The sequence below is a fragment of the Mustela erminea genome, chromosome 19, assembly GCF_009829155.1.
Source record: "Mustela erminea isolate mMusErm1 chromosome 19, mMusErm1.Pri, whole genome shotgun sequence".
Classification (NCBI taxonomy): domain Eukaryota; kingdom Metazoa; phylum Chordata; class Mammalia; order Carnivora; family Mustelidae; genus Mustela; species Mustela erminea.
In genome coordinates, this window is record NC_045632.1 from 19,169,008 (window position 1) to 19,190,186 (window position 21,179).

Below are 21,179 nucleotides of genomic sequence, written 5' to 3' on the forward strand. Positions count from 1 at the left end.
GGCCGGCCTAGTTCAGCTCAGGCCAGAAGTGCTGCTCCCGCTTCAGGACCCAGGAGGACACTGCGTGTCTCGTGCAGATGCGCCCCCCAGGACCTCGAGTGACCCCTCGACCACCACCACCTCCCCCCCGCCCCAGCCCGTCTGAGAGCCATGTGGGTGCGCATCGGTCTGCGGGGATGGCGGTGGTGGTGCCCGGACTGCCTGGTGGGGAAGGCGCAGAGGGCTGGAAGCTGGGGTTGGTTGGCGACTGGTTCTCCCACTTGGTCGCTGTGCGCAGGCCCTCAAGGCCAGGCCAGGCCGGAAGCAGGCCTCAGGCTAAGCCAAACCAGCGGACCGCTGAGCCCCAGATGTGGTCACCCCGACAGGCAGTCAGGAAGAGCTGCGAGGATACCCCCTTTTTCTAGCACCTGCCTTCGGCGGCTTGGGTGAGGCACCAAGGAGGCTCCAGAAAGCACTTACCCTCCCCCAGGTATTGGGACACCACGGTGGGGCCTTGGGGACCACACTGGGAGAGAGGGGAGGCGGGAGGTAACTAGGGCTTTGTCCCCCCAAAACGCAAGCAATAAAGTCCGTGCGTATTTCACACAGCCTGTTGGGAAAAGCAAACCATTATCTCTCATGACCTGGCGGATTCAGGAAAACGACTTAAGTGGAAGAGTTTCCTCTTTTGCAGTCCCCTCCTTTCTGCTCAAAGAATTTCAGGACACTTTGATGGTGTCTCAGGGCGCAGGGATCCTGAATGGGGGGAGGACCTGTGGCCTCAACATTGCTGAGGAGCCCACAGTGGCGCATTCTCCTCAGTTAGTCCTGGAGCGGTGTCTCACCAGGAAACTCCTTCCCAGCGCCTCTCAGATCTTGCAGAATTCCAACCCATCACCCAGCCAAGCTCAGGGTGTGTGTGTGGGGGGGGGGCAGGCACAGGTGGATGCAAGCATTTGCAGGGAGCAAATACCCAGAGGAGCCAGCCCCTGAGAAGTGATCTCCACTCTGAGAGAAGAAAAGCAAATGAAGATCAACAATGAAATATCACATTTCACTGACCTCATTATCTAATATTTTTAAATGGAAATATTGGCAAGACCCTGGTGAAACTGGCACATGTTTTGCTGGTTCCAGTGTAAGTGGGTACGTCCTGTCAGGAAAAGCAGTTTGGGGGTATTAACAGAGTCAGAAACAGACAAAAACATACAGACTACATAGCAGTGCTTCTGTTCCAGAGAAGTAATCCAAACTGCAGATAATGATGCAAGTACGAACGTGTTTATCATATTATTTCTGTAATCCCTACAGTCCTAGGATGTCTAGCCTCCTGAAGAGGATCTCTCTGCCCTCCAAGGTAGTTCTTAAATAACTTTCATCTCCACCTGCCAAATTAGAACCTTGAACAAGATTTGAAGGGTCTGTTGGAGTCAGCGAAGTAACATTATATAGCGTCAGCTAAACACATTGCTTACCCTAGTGGTAATTAACTAGTTACTCACAAAGACCCACCAACAGAAACCACCCAAAAGATTTGCTTTCTCACTCCCCAACCTCTGCTGACACCTCCCTCCTCCACTGGTGGAGGGAAGTTCTCTGTGTTCTCCTCTCTCTCTGGCTTTTTTCTTCCTCCATCCATTGGGGGTGCAGATAGGTGTTTAACAACCAGTGCTCGTGGGGGTTGAACTGTACCAAGCAGGAGTCCTGATTTATAGCATTTAGCAATCCCACCATGGTAGATTTCAAACCACCAACATGGATTACTGCAGAGCTGGGAAGAGACAGGTACGACCCCCTCTCGGAAGCCATTGTGAGCTGGCTTTAGCTACTGTGGGATATGCTGTTGAAGTTTCACAACGGAATTGTGGGGACTCTAGTGCTATCATCCTTTTAACCACAATCTTCCCATTGCCTGGGGAGAGGGACACACTCAGGAGGCTGGAACGGGACACGGTCAGTCTAATCTCACACCAAGTCCTAAATCATAGTCTTTTCCTTCTAATTCTCTAGAGGCCAATCCTACCCAGACTGTCTACATTAATGGTAATTCAAAGATTCCCCCTCCTCTCTCTCCTTGTGCTCTGGCTTTCATCAGACCCCCTTACCTGTCTGTAGTTTCTGTATTGTCTGGACCCCAATTACTGATAGGAGTCAGGGGTTTTCCTAGTCTTGGGACACGCTCATGCCATTCAAGTGTGGCTGTTTAACTTGCGTTCCTAGGAAAGAGGGATGGCAATCAGCCAAATGCCATGGCAGGGAGTTCCTGGGACCCACTCTTCTTTCTCTCCCTCAACCTACAGCAATCTTTACCCCTATAAAATACTACTTCTTGGGGTGCCTAGGTGGCTCAGTGGATTGGGCCTCTGCCTTCGGCTCGGGTCATGGTCTCGGGGTCCTGGGATTGAGCCCCGCGTCAGGCTCCCTGCTCAGCGGGGAGCCTGCTTCTTCCTCTCTCTCTCTCTCTCTCTCTCTCTGCCTGCCTCTCTGTCTGGTTGTGATGTCTCTCTGTGTCAAATAAATAAATAAAATCTTAAAAAAAAAAAAAAAAGTACTTCCTGGGGAGAGCATGTGGGAAGTCTCAAGCCCACTGGTATATCTCCCAGTCCAGCTCCTAAGGGCCAATCTCCCCACACCCAGCACCAGACCCAACGTGTGTTCTCTCTGATGCTCTTCTACTGGCAGGACATCTGGGAGCTGTGCCCAAAGGGATTTTTCCATCTTCTCCTTTGAGGTCCAACTCTTTCAACCAGATTGAGTCTACCAATCTCCTCTGGTCCTGGTATCCCCCTTTGGCCTCTTCAGGGGCACAGAAGGGTCAAAGCATCGACAGCTAAAGCCATGGACAGGCTTGGTTTCCCAATCTAAGAATTAGGGTTAAGATCAGATGATTACAGCTTGCTTCCTTCATAAGGATGGACACCTTGGAAGGACCTTCACTTTCTTCCCCTGAAACCTTATCCTGCATCCAGGAAAGGGAATTTATACACAACCTTTGTATGTGGCAAACACCCCAGCAGTTCCATGGGGTGGGACGTTTGGGAATGCTGATTTCTACAATTTTGTTACGTTTTTGAGCAGGAGGTTAGTGTTCATGACTTTTAGTGCTGCTGGAAGCTGACACTGGGACCAACTGGGAAGCTGGGCGACACACAGGATACCCATCCCACCACCTCTTGCTGCCATAGGTAAGAAGTTTCTGTGAACACCAGCCCTTAGTGTCTTACTGCTTTCAAAGGTTTCTTCCCAGGCTGACAAGGTTGGCACGGTTAAGAAGTGTAGTAGCATGGTGCAGAGTAGGGATGCAACACACGTCTACAGAATAAGCAAATGACAGCGTGCACAATGCCTACATTTTTTTGAGATTGACCTGAGAATCAATGTAGATTGTTGGTGGATTTTCAAAAAACATTTAACTGTTCATTTGAGAAACAGCACAAGCAGGGGTAGAGGCACAGGGCAAGGAAGCAGCAGACTCCCCACTGAGCTGGGAGCCCAATGTGGGACCCGATCCCAAGACCTGGGGATCATGACCTGAGCTGAAGGCAGATACTCAACATTCTGAGCCACCCAGGTGCCGGGTGCCCAGGTGGATTTCTTTTTAAGATTAATCTATTGATTGATTGAGGAGAGAGAAAGCACGAGCAGGCAGAAGCAGAGGGAAAAGCAGGCTACCCACTGAGCAAGAAGCCCAATGCAGGACTTGATCCCAGGATACTGGGATCATGACCTGAGCCAAAGGCAGGCGCTTAACCGACTAAGCTACCTAGGTGTCCCGCCTGGGTGAATTTCTAAAGTAAAAGCCTGAGGAACTTCTTGGAGCATCTGAACATTCTAGTAAAAAATTTCTCAGTCTTTCCTTATAGAAGTCATCCCTTGTGAAGATATAAAATTTTTAAAGCTGAAATCAGTTAGCAAAACCCTCAAAATGTTATTTTACCAGGAAAACGTATTTTTGGGATATAGTCAAACTCCAGAGCATCACCATAGTCCTCTAGTTCAACTCAGATGATCTTTTTATTGAGAACAGTTCAAACATTTCTCAAATAAACTTTTGGCTGGAATTTATTTTAAATTAGATGTGTGTGTGTGGGGGGGAAGTTGCCTGTATGCAGAATGCAAATAATGTATTCCCAGTATGAAATGGTCTATAAAAATACTTCTCTAAATATATCCTCCTGCAAATGGTCAAATGGAGATTCCAGGAGGCCTTCACCCCCTCCCCAAGTCACAGTGACTAGAAACATCTGTCATTTTTTCTTCCCTGACTTCTTTGGGTTTTCTTTTACTTACTTTGTAAGTTTCTATTTTCTGTGCATTACAAAAGGCTAGTAGGAAGCTTAAATTTGCCCATGTCCCTTGGCCACAGAGTAAGTCCACCGACATGTGTGCCACCCATGGGCAATTTCCAGGAAGAGGAACATCTATTATGAACCAAATGTTTTCGGGAAGTTCTAAGTGAACCATTAATCTACTGGGAGCAACTTGGCTCTCTTCTTAGTTCTCTGGAGGCTCAAATGAAAGAGAATTCTTCCTAAGTCACAGCCTAGCAACAAGGATGAACAAAGCCGACTTCATCCATGTTAGACCCAGGAATCACTGCAACACTTTTTCATTCCAACTTATATTTTTAATAATCTTTATTGCCTTTCTGATTTAAATCATAGGATATATTCATTACAAAACTTGAAAGTCACATAGGCACAGAAGGGAAATACAAGACTATATATATATGTATATGTATGTGTATATATATATATCCACTTTTATTATTAATGTTTTCAGAGAAAAGTTGGATAGTACAATGAACAACATATATGGGCTCCACCTAGATTCAATTAATGTTATCTTTTTTCTTCCTGTATTGTGTATTTTGCGAGTCATTTAAAAATTGTTATGAAGCTTTATCCCTAATATTCCAAGAGTAAAGACACTGGCCTACCTAAGTACAAGGACATTATCATACCTAAGAAAATACTTCCATTATCACCTTATCCCATTTCCCAATTACCTCAAGAACTGCCAATCGTGTTTTACCCTTGAGAATATCCCACATTCTGTACTTGTCTGTTTCCTCCTAATGTTGCTTAGCTTGTTCCTTTACGCACAGCCCCCCTTCCTGTCAGCTGGAAATTGGATCTAGCTGCTGCATTAGGTTGTGGTGAACATATTTTTTCCTTGGTGCTGTTCTAGTTTTCATCTCGTCTCATTCGGAAACACATGTGAGGTTGTCGCTGATGCCAGGTTTGAGTGCGTGATTACAGTGGTGACAGATCAGTCCATTATCAGAGGTTGATTTTGTTTTTTCCTTCTGCGAGTTATCTGTACAACATTTGAGCACTGTCAAGATTCTGTTCCTCAACAGCCTTTTTCTGAAGGTCCTGGCATCCACTGATGCCTGCCTGATTGATGACTTAAGTGGTCAGGCTCTATATTAAAACACTGAATCCTCTCATACATGCCAAGTATGCAGACTCGTCTTTGGGACAACAGATAGGTAAACTTGAGTCAGCAGACTGTTTCCATTAAGGCTGGAAGACGGTTTGTCAAGACTGTATTGCAGGGTAGAGCTGCTGGGCAAAGGCCCCTGATGAGCTCTGCATGTGGCTCCCCAACTAAGACAACTCACACTGGAAAACCGCAAATACCAGCCCACATTTAAAGTGTGTCCACGCTCCAGGAGCATGTAGGCCGCTTGGATCTGCTTAGTCTACTTGGGCAAGACCCATGTATCAGACCTGCCTTGCTGATAAACCCGGGTTTTATAAAAACAGGTAGAAAATGGACAGAACCTACTGGAAAAGGTAGTAATAGAGTTTTTGCAGAGACAGAAACCACTGGTCTGCCAAAACAGAAATCTATCAAATTTGCACTAACTGCCACGTACATACAAATGGAAAAAAATAAACATACAAAATGCTGGAAACGACTGACAATTGAGTCTAAGGGCAGGGTGAGGTTTTAGGAATGGAATTTCAAAATTGAACATGATCACCAGTGACAAACCAATTAACTGAAACATTTCTGAGGTGGAATTCCAGAGTAATTTCATTATTGTCTGTTACATGGTTTTGTAATTTTGAGATCTTTTTTTCTGGAAGAAAATGGGAACATCTAAAAATCTAAAGGCAAAGTGAGCCTCATAGGCTTGTATAGTTGTAGGTGGGGATACAGCTCACTCAGTGCTGTTATTGGAGGCTGGAAGTAAGTCCATCCTGCAGACATCAGGCGGCTGAGTGTTGTTCAGCATGATTCTTCTGAAGGCTTTGCTCACATGCTGAATTTACAAATGATACAAAACAAGGAGCAAAAAGTTAATAAGCTAGGTGGCAGAGTAAGAATGAAACAGAATGGAGCAAACTTTAATGAGTTGACGATTTGGAATTTAATTGACTATAGCCAAAACCACCAAAGCCTGAGGGTATCGAATGGGGGTTAAACAGCTTTAGGGGTTTCTGTTATCTGAAAACCTAAGGCACATCTGTGTGAGGAGAGTTACCCTAAGGGCCAAGGCCCTCTGAGGTCCAAGGCAGAGACATGGGTGCTGATCCATCCAGGACTATTCTGGCCACTTCTGTAGGCTGGAGTTGGGCCCTAAATGACACACTGGAGAAGGGACTCTGATGAATCGGGGGTGGGGCTGGGGAGGGGCAACCCAGAGAAGACTGGATAATGAAGACTCCCCCCTGCTCCGGAATCTCAAATCCAAGGTTCTAAGTTCCTGGGGCTGGGCAAAGATCACTTACTGTTCTCAACAGAAGGCCAGTTGTTTACAACCACACTTAAAAAGTAACAATGCCATTAAAAGTTTTATTTTAGAAAGTACTTATCTGTGGCAAACAGTGGAGATCATTTAACCTTCACATCCACTATGAATTAACTCTTTAGAAGGAAAGAGTTTAGCATGCCTGCAGTAATATATAAACCGGTTAAGGCCGCAGAAACGTGAACTTTGCAGGCATGTATAACAAGTATGCAGATGCCATTTATTTGGTCCATAAGTACAGTATAGTCGTATTTGAGTTCTACAAAACATCAAATATAAATAACCTGAAACTGTAACAATACACAAAAATTGGCTTCTTACACAGACATACCAGGCAGTACAAGCTGAAAACTTGAGTAAATTAACATTGTTTTACATTAATATACATAGTGCCAGTTAACATTTAAAAACACATTTCAATGCATAGCACTTGATACTTCTTTGAATCTGTTTCAGTCAGTTAAGAGTATGAAAATGGTTAGATCTAGGCTAAAAATAATTCTTCTTCTAACCAAAAATAAAGGCGTAATATTTATAACCAGGTATCAACTTTACTAAACCACAATATTTTAAAACTGTTAAATGATACCTAAGGGTATTTACATTAAAAAGGCAACATGCATTGTGTTGTTTCATCTGATGACTGGTTATGCACACACTTTGTTCAAAGGGCTTTAAAACTATATTCCTACTTTCAATACAGCATACTGCAATGTTTCTAATTGTTCTAGCAAAATGAATGCTTTCAAAGGGAGAAGAATCATCTTCAAGTCACTGGTGTCAATTTTTCCCTTTGGAACAAAGGACATAACAAATAACCTGGTTCTGCCCAGATGATCTACTGCAGTAAGAGGATTCTGTTTAGAGGCATTTCTGTTCAATCTAATGCTATAACATCATCAAGCTCTTCTGTCTGTTCTGTGCGGGACCTCTTTGCACTGATATTCTCCTTTTCATCTAATTTCCTCTTGCGACTTCTCTCTTCTTCACTGATGTCAGCATTATTTGAAGGACCTTCTTCATCCGAATCAACTATGAGCACATCATCTTGCTCTTGTGCTTATTTCAGAAAAAAGGGAAAAAATGGTTAAAAGTGTGGGAGTTACTAGTGATTCACTAATTTTTTATGAAAGTGAAGAGCTGGCATTTCTAATATATACCAAACTTAAGAATGGTAGGCTACCCTTATGGAACCTTCACTTTATACATTACACATTTCTGTAGTTTTGTGGGTTTTTTAAAAGATCTTATTTATTTGACACAGAGAGAGATCGCAAGTAGGCAGAGAGGGAGGCAGAGAGAGGGGGAAGCAGGCTCCCTGCTGAGCAGGGAGCCCAATGTGGGACTCAATCCCAGGACCCTGGGATCATGACCTGAGCTGAAGGCAGAGGCTTAACCCACTGAGCCACCCAGGCACCCCCACATTACTGTAGTTTACTGTTTTCCGTAACAAGCACCAATCTGTTTTCTAATTTAAACAAAAAATTGTAACAAGCATTACAGAACTCAAATTCTTATAACTCTTTGTATCTATTTCTCCAACAGAAAAGGGGAGGGTGCATATCCTAATACTGGTAGTGATGGTAATAATAATAAAACGACAACAACAACATATATATAGCACTTACAATGTGCCAGGAACTGTTCTGAGCATTTTGCATATAACAACTCATTTAATCATCACAACAACCCTATAAAGAAGATAACATTATTATCCGTTTTCCAGAAAAGGAAACTGACCTACAGAGACTGACTTGCCCAAGGTCACACAATAGCAGAGGATATGGCTGGGATTCAAATCCACGCAGTGGGCTCTAACATACATGCTCATAACCTTACACCACAGCTGGTTTCATGTACCACCCCCAATGCACCCACCATGCCCACGCCAAAGCAAAGGCAGAATACCTATCTTACTCGTTGCTAAAGCCTCCCAAACCCACAATAAGGGATCAAACAATGCACATTTTGAATTATGACTTTTTAAAAACTACCATAGTCCCTTTCTCTTTTCTATTTTTGGAGGAGGGGAAAGGTCATGAACCCATGGCTCATAAGTGGACCACACTCTAGCTAGTCTCAAAGTCCATCTTTAAAATTCTCTGAGAATAGAAGAACCAAGAACAATCATATTCCAAAGAATACCAAAGACACATAGCTAAAGAAATGGAAATATAGTAGTAAAAAAGCTGGTAACTTTTAGTTTCCTAAGTAAAGAATGAAGGAAGGGGGGCTGTTGTGGGTAGGCAGGAAACATTCCAAACTGAGCACACATTAAAGCATCAAGCACTAGCACAGAAAACCCAGGGAAACAGAGCCTCTGATGCACTTTACCAAAGTTATAATGGTTCCAAGAAAACTGTGAAATGTTAAAATCCTACACTTTTTTTTTTTAAGATTTTATTTATTTATTTGACAGAGAAAGAGAGATCACAAGCAGGCAGAGAGAGGGGGAAGCAGGCTCCCTGCTGAGCAAAGAGCCCAATTCAGGACTCAATCCCAGGACCCTGAGATCATAACCTGAGCCAAAGGCAGAGGCTTAACCCAGTGAGCCACCCAGGCACCCGAAAAATCCTATACTTACAGCATCTGTTCACTCCAAATAGGTGCATTGGTTTGTTTCCCCTAAATACAACAGGCACCCCAAATCCAAAACTATTGCTACAAAGAATGAAGCGTCCTCATGCATTAGCAAATTCACTGATATTTCCAGTTGTAAAAACCCACTAACAAAAAAGAACAGTTCCTATTTTCCGTAGAATTTCCCATTCTTAAATGTCTTCAGGGTTCCTATATTCAGAGCTCCATTAAAACAATGCCAAATCAATACACCTCCAAGAGTCCTATGGATTTCTGTTTTATGGTCAAATTCATCAAAGAACCACAGTTTATTTCTATGTAGCAGCTTGCTTGGTGGATAATTAACAAAGCACTGGCTGACTGGGGCCACGACTCACCAGTGGACGTGGAAGGCTGAGCTCCATCATCACTGCCATTGGTTATGCTCTTGGCAGCATCTTCGGCTTGTTTGGGCCCCACTTTTTCTGGGGCATCACCAACAACTTCAAATTCAACATCCTTCCCTAGGTCCTCACTGTAAAAGAACACCACACTGTAAAACTGGACCACGCGACTATTTATAATAGCAAAGGCACACCAGAGAGACACTGCTCCTCAAAGCTCTAAGTGCATGTACTATGTACACAGCAAATAGATCCTGATTTTCAAAGAGCTGATAAAAATAAGACTGCACATAACACATTTCTGTGATAATTCAAATGGCCAATACCACTGCCCCTTCAAATCAAGGAAAAGGTCTTTAAAAAGTATTACCAAAAAAAAAAATTACACAACTTTTACTGCTAGAGCAGAACATGGACTTCAAAACTCTGTGACCCAATCTAGCTCTTAGGCATTATTTCTTCAGCTACCATGTTTAAAGATTCTACACACACTGCTCTTGACCAGCGCCATCTGATGTTTTAGGAATAGGAAGGTTCCATGGACTCTGGGTTTCCCCCCATCTTTACAGGCAGCACCCTGCTTTTGTAATGAGGTCCCAAAAACATGTATGAAAGTTTAATGCATGAAAGTCAACCAAAAAACTTACATGTTATAAGGGGGTTTCTGTTCCCAGAGAGCTAAAAAATATGATAAAAAAACCCTAATTATGCCTCCTCTTTAGACACCATCTGATAGATTTCCATTTTATTGTACATGTCCTTCCATTGTCTTCTCTTGTATAACTGAATACAAGCACACCACTGGCATGCAACAGTGTCTGAAGCCAGAGATGACTCCCTAACAATACCTATCTTTGACTCAATTGTCTAACTCTGGGAAACTCATACTTATTATTAAGTCACATTCAGTCTTTCCTGTCATTCTATGCTTTTTATAAACCAACCAAGTACTACAATGTGATATTCTCCAACTACATAAGCTTCAAGTTCACAGAGAGATGGCAATATTGGCAAAACAACTGGATGCTGATGGCAACTCCCTTCACATTTGTTTGCTGGGATGGTACCCAAAAGTCCCAAGTCAGGGTGTAGTTGAGGTGTATCAGTGGGAGCAGTGCACCAAAATGCACCTGACTCAACAGCTAATCATACCCAGGTGGAGGGCCATCTGTCTTCTGTTATATACGTGCAAATACTCCGTAACACAGCATAAGAATGCTTTTTTATATAAAAATGGGCAGGATATTAAATCAAATAAAAAGAAAAAAATACATGATTCAAAAATCTCTATAGGATAATTTTTTTTTAAAAGATTTTATTTATTTATTTGACAGAGAGAGATCACAAGTAGGCAGAGAGACAGGCAGAGAGAGAGGAGGAAGCAGGCTCCCTGCTGAGCAGAGAGCCCGATGTGGGACTCGATCCCAGGACCCTGAGATCATGACCTGAGCCGAAGGCAGCGGCTTAACCCACTGAGCCACCCAGGCGCCCTCTATAGGATAATTTTTAAATGTCTTGGTATTGTTATACATCACAAATGAAATATTTGTCTACTGGGAGAAAGATTTCTTCTTTTCTTCTAAGGAATCTTTTAAAAACATTGAAGTTTTTATTTTAGTTCAATTATCAAAAAGAGTTCACCCCCATTTCTAACTCTTTAAATGCCTAGATTTCTACCTTTTCTAGATTTTTTTTTTTTAAAAATTCTTTTTTTTTTTTTTTTAAGATTTTATTTATTTATTTGAGAGAGAGACAGTGGGAGAGAACATGAGTGAGGAGAAGGTCAGAGAGAGAAGCAGACTCCCCGTGGAACTGGGAGCCCGATGCGGGACTCGATCCCGGGACTCCGGGACCATGACCTGAGCCGAAGGCAGTCGTCCAACCAACTGAGCCACCCAGGCGTCCCTACCTTTTCTAGATCTTTCTGATCAGACACTATGGTGAATTACCCTTAAATATTTTTTGCCTATTCCTTTTGTTTCTGAATTCCCAAATTCTTCTGTAGGTGAAGCCTCAGGGAACTTAGTAGCCAACTCAAGTAAATACACTTCATGGCTTCAAATGAACAGTAGGGCTTAAGGTAAGAAAATTATTTTTTTTCTCCAATTTAAGTTTTTATATTCAAATAATATCTTAAACTTAAAATATTAATAGTTCCTACCTATGAAGGATGTTGATCAATAAAGTGTAGTCCTGAAGGAAGTCATCTGCTTGAAGCCGGCTCCCATTTCTAATTCCAAATTCTGACAGCTTTTTGTGATTATTAGCTAAGAAATTGGAAAGGAATTTAGATACTTCAGTTATATATTCCACGGAGCAGTCATAGTAGTTTAAAAAAGATTAAACCCCTAATATAAGCTGAATTAGGTCACTCCCTCAAAGTCATATGTTGGAGCCCTAACCCCAGCATACATCACTATATTTGGAGACAGTGCTTTTTAAAGAGGTGATTAAGTTATAATGAAGCTGTTAGGGTAGGCCCTAAATCAACCTAAACAGAATTCTTGTAAGAAGCCCCTCAAGAGAAAGCGAGCCTGTGGACATTTTGAATGACTCACAACTGCCAGAATTATGAGAAAACAAATGTTTTTCTTTCTTTTTTTCTTTAAGATTGTATTTATTTGACAAAGAGGGAGATAACAAGTAGATAGGCAAGCAGAGAAAGGAGAAGCAGGTCCCTCAATGAGCAGAGAGCCCAATGCGGGGCTTGATCCCAGGACCCTGAGACCATGACCTGAGCTGAAAGCAAAGGCTTAACCCACTGAGCCACCCAGGCGGCCCAAGAAAATAAATTTCTGTTATTTAAGTCACCCTGTGTATTCTGGAATGGTGGCTCTACCAAACTAAACCACTAAAATATTAGGCACTTAGGGGGCACCTGGGTGGCTCAGTGGGTTAAGCCTCTGCCTTCCCGCTCAGGTCGCGATCTCAGGGTCCAAGGATCGAGGCCCGCATCGGGCTCTGTGCTCAGCAGGGAGCCTGCTTCCCCGCCTCCCCCGCCTGCCTCTCTGCCTGCTTGTGATCTCTGTCAAATACATAAATAAAATCTTAAAAATAAGTAAGTAAAATATTAGGCACTTAGAAATTCAACTCTGAATGAAGAATATTCAACTACTAAAACTGGTTAAAAAGAACCAAACTGTGAGAAGTTCTGGCAACACTCTCCCATTCACACCAAATTAATTTGGAATCCCAGAGGAGCTGAAGAACAAATTAGAGTTGTTTAAAATATGTTTTACTTGCAAAGAGGTTATCCAGGCCAACTTCAACAAACTACTTTTCAGCAAATTCTGTAATTCAGAAAATGAGAAAACTTTGTTGATTTGAAAGGATTTTCCATTTTTCAACATTTCTCAATGGTGAGCCTCTGGGACCTCCCAGAAATAATCCCTCCAATCTAGCTTTAGCTTCCACGTGTCACTTCTGCTTCATGCAGTACAGTGGCTAACACTCACTGGCACTAAATAAGCCTTTGCCACATGGATTGTAAATACTCCGAGGAAGAACAATACCTCTAACCAAACTTCTGATGTCACCACCTCTTCCTCCCTATTTCTGAGTCTTTCTGCCTTAATTATCCTTTCTCTCCTGCACATTCAAATGCTCTTCTCTTGACCTGTAAAAGCACTCAAGTGTCACTTACAAAACGAAGTGCTTCCTCCCCTGGCTCCCAGTTTCACCCCGTCTTCATGACAGACTGTGCTTTATTGAGTATTTGCTCCACGCGGGGCACAGAATGCATAAAACCTGTTGACCTATGTAGTGCCTGGCACAGACTAAGTAAATTCCATTTTACTTACTTATTTAAGATTTTATTTATTTATTTATTTATTTGACAGAGAGGTCACAAGTAGGCAGAGAGGCAGGCAGAGAGAGGGTGGGAAGCAGGCTCCCCAGTGAGCAGGAAGCCCGATGCGGGGCTCGATCCCAGGACTCTGAGACCAGGACCCAAGTCGATGGCAGAGACTTAACCACTGAGCCACCCAGGTGCCCCAGTAGATTCCATTTTAAATTCTAGTTATCGGGCACCTGGGTGGCTCAGTTGGTTTGGCGACTGTCTTTGGCCTGGGTCATGATCCTGGAATTCCGGGATCGAGTCCCACATCAGGCTCCCTTGCTCGGCAGGGAGTCTGCTTCTCCCTCTCCCACTCCCTTTCTCGCTGTGTCTCTCTCCATCAAATAAATAAATAAAATCTTAAAAAAAAAAATCAAATGCATTGTACTTTGTACAACAAATACATTAACAAAAAGGATGACATGCTTGCACTTCTTAAAAAAGATTCATTTCATTTATTTTAGAGAGAGAGAGTACAAGTGGGAGGGGCAGAGGGAGAGAAAATCCCAGCGGACTCTGTGCTGAGCACACAGGCTGACGCAGAGCTCAAACCCACAAACCCGCGATCATGACCCAAGCCCAAACCAATGGTTGGATGGTTAACCAACTGCACCACCCAAATGCCCTGACCTGCTTGAACTTTCTGCTCTACAGCAGGCTATCAAGGCTTCTTTCTTTACTCTTGGATGAAACACTTCATAGCCTTAAATTACCCTTCCTACCCTAACAATCAGGGCAATCTTCTCATTACTATTTTAACTCCCAGGATCCACGATACAGGAAAGGTGGTTCCTTGTTAGTGGACAAGAGCATGAGGGTCACTGTAAACCTAACTATGCACTGGGTTCTCAAGAAATAGCCCCTGAGATACCCTGACAACATGGGAGCCCCAAACCTGGAACTGTGGTGATCCCAGCAAGGCAGTGCCACCTAGGGAGCCCACTTTCATGATCAAATATTGCCCCTTCAGCTGTGATACTGAAGAACATGTACGGTAAATGGACAAACTAATATTATGTCTTCATGGATACAGTTTCCACCCAAACGAGGGAGTGAATAAACACGATGCATGATACCTTCTGTCTCTCCTTCTTCTGAAGATATTAGGATTGTTCCTTTTCCATCTTCAATTTGGACATCTGGTGCTACCATAGCAAATTTTTCTTTCACTATCTGTAAGAAAAAAAGATTCAAAATATTAATATATATAGCTAAAGACCATAAAAAACAACAACAAAAGACATTTCCCATAAAGGCTCTTACTTTCCCTTCCATTGGAAAGGGGCAAAGCTGTTCTTTAAGAAATGTCAGGGTATGCAGGAAAGCACTGGAAATTCACCAAATTAGTCCATACCCATGTTGCCCACCATCCACCCCCACGTATAATCACTGATAAAGTTCAGATAAAACTTCCTCCAAACGGGAAACTGACAAATCTTGATTGGCTCTTAGTACTTTGTCCTTCCCTACAGATTAGACTGAGCTAGACACTTGGCATATTTTGTCTCAGTCTCTACGCCAGTCCTGTATTTGCAGATGTTTTGTAGATGGAAAACTTCTCATAAAACTGATTCTCGGATAGTTTTCCTCTTCCCAAGTTCCATCTCTCTTTAAATTCCAAGATGGATCAGGAGTGATAGTAATCTGTCAAATACTAGCTGCTCTTAAAAATAACAGAGGAATTCTTTAAAAGTCTCATTATCCCACAAATAGTGGGCTTGCCTTTAAGCTCAAGAATGACTACGTACCAACTATAATTATTTCCTAAGAAAGCAGGGAGGGCAATCACCCTCTGCTGGCCAGTATACCAAATCCTGCTGCTTCTCCATCGAAACGTTCAAATCAATCTGCCCTATGCAATCAGTTCTGGGAGAAAAGCTATTTCTCCCTCCCTCTTAAGCAGTCTGGGCCACAAGAATCTATCACCCCCCATGTCATATAAATATGAAACATGACGATGGGGATTAACAGAGAGCAATGTGAAGTGATGCCAAAAGTGAGAAGTGGAACCCATGTGGGCCATTTATAGAGAAACTAATCTAAACTAATTTAGAAGGAACCTAAGGACCAGACCACATCCTAAACTTCCATTTCCTTCACTCCAGAGATCTATTACTGGTGAATCCAGATCCACAAATGCAGCATGTCATAAGAGGCCAATTTAACACACTAGAATCAGGACCATCACCAGACCGTTTAAGGATACTGCCTGTCAGGAAACACAGAAATGACACACTATCTGGGAACAAAGTGTCTCTCGCTTGCCAACAAACTGTATCACCTCTGTACCACCTGTGGTGCATATTCCATCCAAATTCATCTATTCCTTTCTGGGATGTGAGGCACATACTCTGGAACCACAGACCGAAAAACCAGTAGGAACCCAGATAGTAAAGCAACCTAGAATATCAGAGCAACGCACTTTAGTAGTCAGAATCTTTCAGAATCATTACGTGGCTTTTAGTTTGTTAACACACTAACACTATCAAGCGGAAGGGAACCTAGGTTTCCTGTTTTTAGGAAAGGAAAACAGACAAACCTTGTGGAAGAGAACCAGCCCCTGCACTTACCTTATCCTGTAATGTGAGAACAGTCACTTTGTGGACGTTCAGCCGAACAGTCACCTCTGGCTTGCTGGCACATACGTAACAATTAGGGTTAGGACGATCCAGTGCACAAGGCACAAGAAGCTTCTTTCTTGGGTTTGGTTGTTTATTCAAAAAGATCTTTGGAGGAGAAAAAATACAGAATCCACAAATCTGAGTTATGATTTTGTATACCATACAACCTAACGTCTACCATCTTCTTTACTGTACAGCTAATAAAAAAATGACTTAAATATTCCCTTTTAGGGCGCCTGGGTGGCTCAGTGGGTTAAGCCGCTGCCTTCGGCTCAGGTCATGATCTCAGGGTCTTGGGATTGAGTCCCGCATCGGGCTCTCTGCTCAGCAGGGAGCCTGCTTCCTCCTCTCTCTCTCTCTGCCTGCCTCTCTACCTACTCGTGATCTCTGTCTATCAAATAAATAAATAAAATCTTTAAAAAAAAAAAAAATTCCCTTTTAGATTGGAAAAAACGGAAGAAAAATCATGGCCTTAAAAAAAAAAAAGATTTTGGGATGCCTGGGTGGCTCAGTTGGTTAAGCTGCTGCCTTCGGCTCAGGTCATGATCCCAGGGTCCTGGGATCGAGTCCCGCATCGGGCTCCTTGCTCAGTGGGGAGCCTGCTTCTCTCTCTGCCTCTGCCTGCCGCTCTGCCTGCTTGTGTTCTCCCTCTCTCTCTCTGACAAATAAATAAATAAAATCTTAAAAAAAAGAATTAAAAAAATAAAAAATAAAAAATAAATAAAATAAAAAGATTTTCTTTATTTGACAGAGAGAGAGATCACAAGTAGGCAGAGAGGCAGGCAGAAGTCGGGGGGGCGGGGTGCAGGCTCCCTGCTGAGCAGAGAGCCAGATGCGGGGACTCAATCCCAGGGCCCTGAGATCATGACCAGAGCCAAAGACAGAGGCTTTAACCTACCCAGACACCCCAATTCATGCCCTTTTTAATAAGAGCCTGATCTTTCAACTTTTCTTTTCTAATTCGCTGCCATGTGAAAGGCTATGCTTACTGAAAAAGAAATCTTTTTTTTTTATAAAGATTTTATTTATTTATTTGATAGAGAGAGATCACAAGTAGGCAGAGAGGCAGGCAGAGAGAGAGGAGGAAGCAGGCTCCCCGCTGAGCAGAGAGCCCAATACAGGGCTTGATCCCAGGACCCCGAGATCATGACCCGAGCCAAAGGCAGCAGCTTAACCCACTGAGCCACCCAGGCACCCCTGAAAAAGAAATCTTGTACTAGCTAAACTATTCTGCAAACTAATTTAGCAAAAGTAAGGGCCTAACTATACTCATCCCTGGTAGCACTAAAACAATTTTTGGGTGTCTTCCTAGTGGTTGTTCTTATCAATATGAAGCCAACTTCTCAAAACCAATATACTTATTTCTCCAATTAAGGATAATGCTTTCACAGATGTACAGAACCAACATGCTGCCTTTCTTTTCAAGTTGTCTATGATTATGACATAAATGTTTATTAATTATGAGAAAAAATAATGTACTTCAGGCAGTATTAGCACCTATTTACCATTTCCCTGGTACCCACACAAAAACTAAGAGCCAATGCAAATTTTTTAAAACAGCACTTAAAAAAAAAAAAAAGAATGAAATCTTTAAAAAGGAACCAGCCTCATATTACTACCAAGTTTGGCAAACACTAGCAAGATTAATACAAAGAAATGTCAGAGGAATGCTGGAAGCAAATACACAAATTCTCATTTCTTGATGACCTTGGTAAGTGTGGTCCTGCTAAGATGACTGAATTCTAAAGAGGAACTCTATGGAATCCCCAATTTTAATGAAGTAAATCCTGTATGAGGCAGTAAGTGCTGGGGGGAGGGCTCCCGAACCAGTACTGCTAGTAGTTAGTCACTGCTAGCAGAGCCAGAGGCAGGATTCAATGGGAGAGCAGATTTGACCTGAGGCTTCACTGGGAAGGTAACTGTGCTAAGGGAAATCAACAGTCAGGAAAACAAATGCTAACACCATTAACATGCAGGCTAAATCGTTACTCCATCCTAAAATCCACTACATAAGTGGGAACCAAAAAACCAGGCATAATTGTCACTAACCCAAGAGAAAGACAAAGCTAAGTAAGCAAAGAAACAAGAAGGATGCTATAGAAAACAGACATTTTAATAAATTCAACAAACAATACTGTTTGTGACCTCAAAGGGATGCATACTGTAGCCACAAGACAACTCAGGCTACTATAAATTAGAAATCAAAAAGAAGTTTAAAAAAAAAAAAAAAAAAAGACAGCCAGGGACACCTGGGTGGCTCAGTGGTTAAAGCCTCTGCCTTTGGCTCAGGTCATGATCTCAGGTTCCTAGGATCGAGCCCCGCATTGGGCTCTCTGCTCATCAGGGAGCCTGCTTCCTCCTCTCTCTCTCTCTGCCTCTCTGCCTACTTGTGATCTGTGTCAAATAAACAGAATCTTAAAAAATGACAGCCAAAAAAACCAAATGAAGATGAAAGACTGGCGATGATTCTGTAGTCCTTCACCCCCAAATTTCATGAAAACAAAAGGTTTTTGTTGTTTAAAGTAGGCTCCAAGCCCAGCATCAAGCCCAACATGGGGCTTGAACTCACAACCCTGAAATCAAGACCTGAGCTGAGCCACCCACAGATGCCACAACAATGTAAGATATTTTCAGAGTTTATTAATAATGGCACTGAAAAGTAGGAGTAGCACTGCAGAGGAGGTAGTTACTGGTCATTTCAACATTGTAGTACAAAGGAGAACCTAAACAAGAGCAAAAGTATTGGCTACAATTTTTCTAAGAAAGTTTTTTGAATCACTAAGCTGGCAAGAATTCAGTAAAACTGCAAATGTTAGAAGCAAACTAGCTTGACAAAACTAGCTTGACTAGCTCAGACAAAAATGAGAGAAACAAATGTTTTCCTTTTTGCTGTAATTTCCAGGAAGCTTACTTAAACACATAAACTCACAAGGTAACTGGAACAATGGTTTTCCCACTGCTCTAATCAATTTTATTTTTAACTTTTTAAATGATATTTGTTTTTTAAAGATTTTATTTGATACAGAGAGAGAGAGAGAGCACTTAAGTACTTAAGCAGGAAGTAATGGCAGAGGAAGAGGGAGAAGCAGGCTCCTCACTGAGCAAGGAGCCCGTCCCATGGGGCTCGATCCCAGGATTCTAGGATCATGACCTGAGGTGAAGGCAGAGGCTTAACCAACGGAGCCACTCAGGTTCCCCTTAAATGATCTGCTTAATGTGCTTTTTATTAGTTACTTTTTTCTTTTTTCCACCGGAAGTATAGACTACTGTATTTTTTTAGTATTTTATTTATTCGTTTGAGAGAGAATGAGACAGAGTATAAGCGGGGTGGGGTGGGGGGTGTGGGGGGTGTGCAGCTGGGGTGCAGGGGCAGAGGGAGAAGCAGGCTCCCTGCTTAGCAGGGAGTCGATGTGGGACTCGATCCCAGGACCCTGGGATCATGACCTGACCTGAAGACAGATGCTCAACCTACTAAGCCACCCAGGTACCCTAGACTACTATTAAAAAGAGGCTGGACAGGGGCCCCTGGCTGGCTCAGTTGGCAGAACATGTGACTCTTGACCTCATGGTCAAGAATTCAAGGCCCACACTGAACACAGAACTTACTTAATAGTAACAGTTAAAAAAAAAATGTTGCATAAAAAATGCAAATAGAATACTCACTGTTCTACATTGGTCTATTTTTCCTGATAAAATCTTCAATCCTTCCAGTACTATTAACCCAGCAATCACTGCATTAGTGGTGGCGATAGCAGGAATAATGTTACCTGCCATTGCTGAAAAACAAAGATGAATATGTTTAACTGTTAAAAAAGAGAAACTCAGAACTTTATGTAGTACAACTAAAGTATATAATGACTCACATTTTATATCAAATCTGCTCTTCATATTCATACTGAAAATATGCATCCTGAGGTTCGCAGCAGAGGTGACAAAGTCCATTGCAGATGGGTCATCCTGCCAACAATTTAAGCAATTTAAAAGTCTTCCCACAAACTTAATAATTTAGTTAGTATCACCTTTAGAACAGTACTTTCACATGTTTTATAACACAGCAGGCAGTAATCAGAACAAGAAATGGCCTTGAGGAAGAAGCCAAGGTCTCATTATCAACTTCCTGGATCCAGGACTATAGCCTGACAAGAATGCCAAGACCCACCAGGCCTCTAGGAACTCACTCCTGCTTAAACAAATGCAGTGGACACTAAGTGTATAGACCGGAACACCAATTCCATTCACGGACGCTGGCAACCCTCTCCTGGGCCCATCTGTCTGTAATGGAGGTTGCTTGGTAATAGCAAAGAGATAAAGGCTTTTTAGAGAAAAGGGCTTCATTAAAGACTCAAACATCTGGACTACACCTTTTGGTCTTCCTTCTCCAAATTCCCTTCAGATACACCATGCTTCTGTACTTGCAGTTCTTCTCACATGTGGCAATACAACAGAAGTCTTCCCTGACCATTTCTATTCTTCCTGAGATTTTATCTTGGTTGCTTTAGATTTCAGCAAGGTTTCCTGCTTCACTAAGAATATACTATTCTAGCCTGTAATTCAAAAGCACCAAAGTACAGAAGAAAAAGCACTGACAGAATGTGAGTTCTCTATATACTTACTGGCTGGGTGGCTAGCCTGAGACAAATGAAATTCCTTAAATCCGTAATTCCTTAACTATTAAGTAGGGAAAACCAGATAAATATTTTACAATGTTGTGACAAGGATTAAGTATGAATATTTAACAGTGCCTAACAGTGTACATCAGGTACTTCCCTAGGCAACTGGTTCACCATATCCATTAGATGTAGATTTTAATCAGAGGGTAACAACCCCCAGTTTCAGTTTTATTATCTAGCCCCTGCGTATGAATGAAAACGTACCAAATAACTATTATAACAATGAAAACATGTATTTATTAAGTAATCTTTATACAACATAAACCCAAAAGGATGTTTACAAGAATCCCCACACCAAAATATAAACTTACTCTATTTAAGATATCTAATTCAATCACAGTTTCAAAA

General features: G+C 42.4%; 1 protein-coding gene across 3 annotated transcripts in view; it reads right to left on the reverse strand.

Moving 5' to 3' along the window:
- Nucleotides 1–4,598: 4,598 nt before the first annotated feature.
- Nucleotides 4,599–21,179, reverse strand: part of UBA2 (ubiquitin like modifier activating enzyme 2) — a 40,501-nt gene continuing 23,920 nt past the window's right edge. For all 3 annotated transcript variants that reach the window (XM_032323355.1, XM_032323357.1, XM_032323356.1), the window contains exons 11-17: nucleotides 20,025–20,118; nucleotides 19,825–19,937; nucleotides 16,111–16,266; nucleotides 14,617–14,713; nucleotides 11,867–11,972; nucleotides 9,700–9,836; nucleotides 4,599–7,801 (exon numbers count right to left, since the gene is read on the reverse strand). In XM_032323355.1, coding sequence (XP_032179246.1) covers nucleotides 7,620–7,801; nucleotides 9,700–9,836; nucleotides 11,867–11,972; nucleotides 14,617–14,713; nucleotides 16,111–16,266; nucleotides 19,825–19,937; nucleotides 20,025–20,118 — 885 coding nt within the window. In that variant the 3' untranslated portion in view covers nucleotides 4,599–7,619. The remainder of the gene's footprint in view (nucleotides 7,802–9,699; nucleotides 9,837–11,866; nucleotides 11,973–14,616; nucleotides 14,714–16,110; nucleotides 16,267–19,824; nucleotides 19,938–20,024; nucleotides 20,119–21,179) is intronic.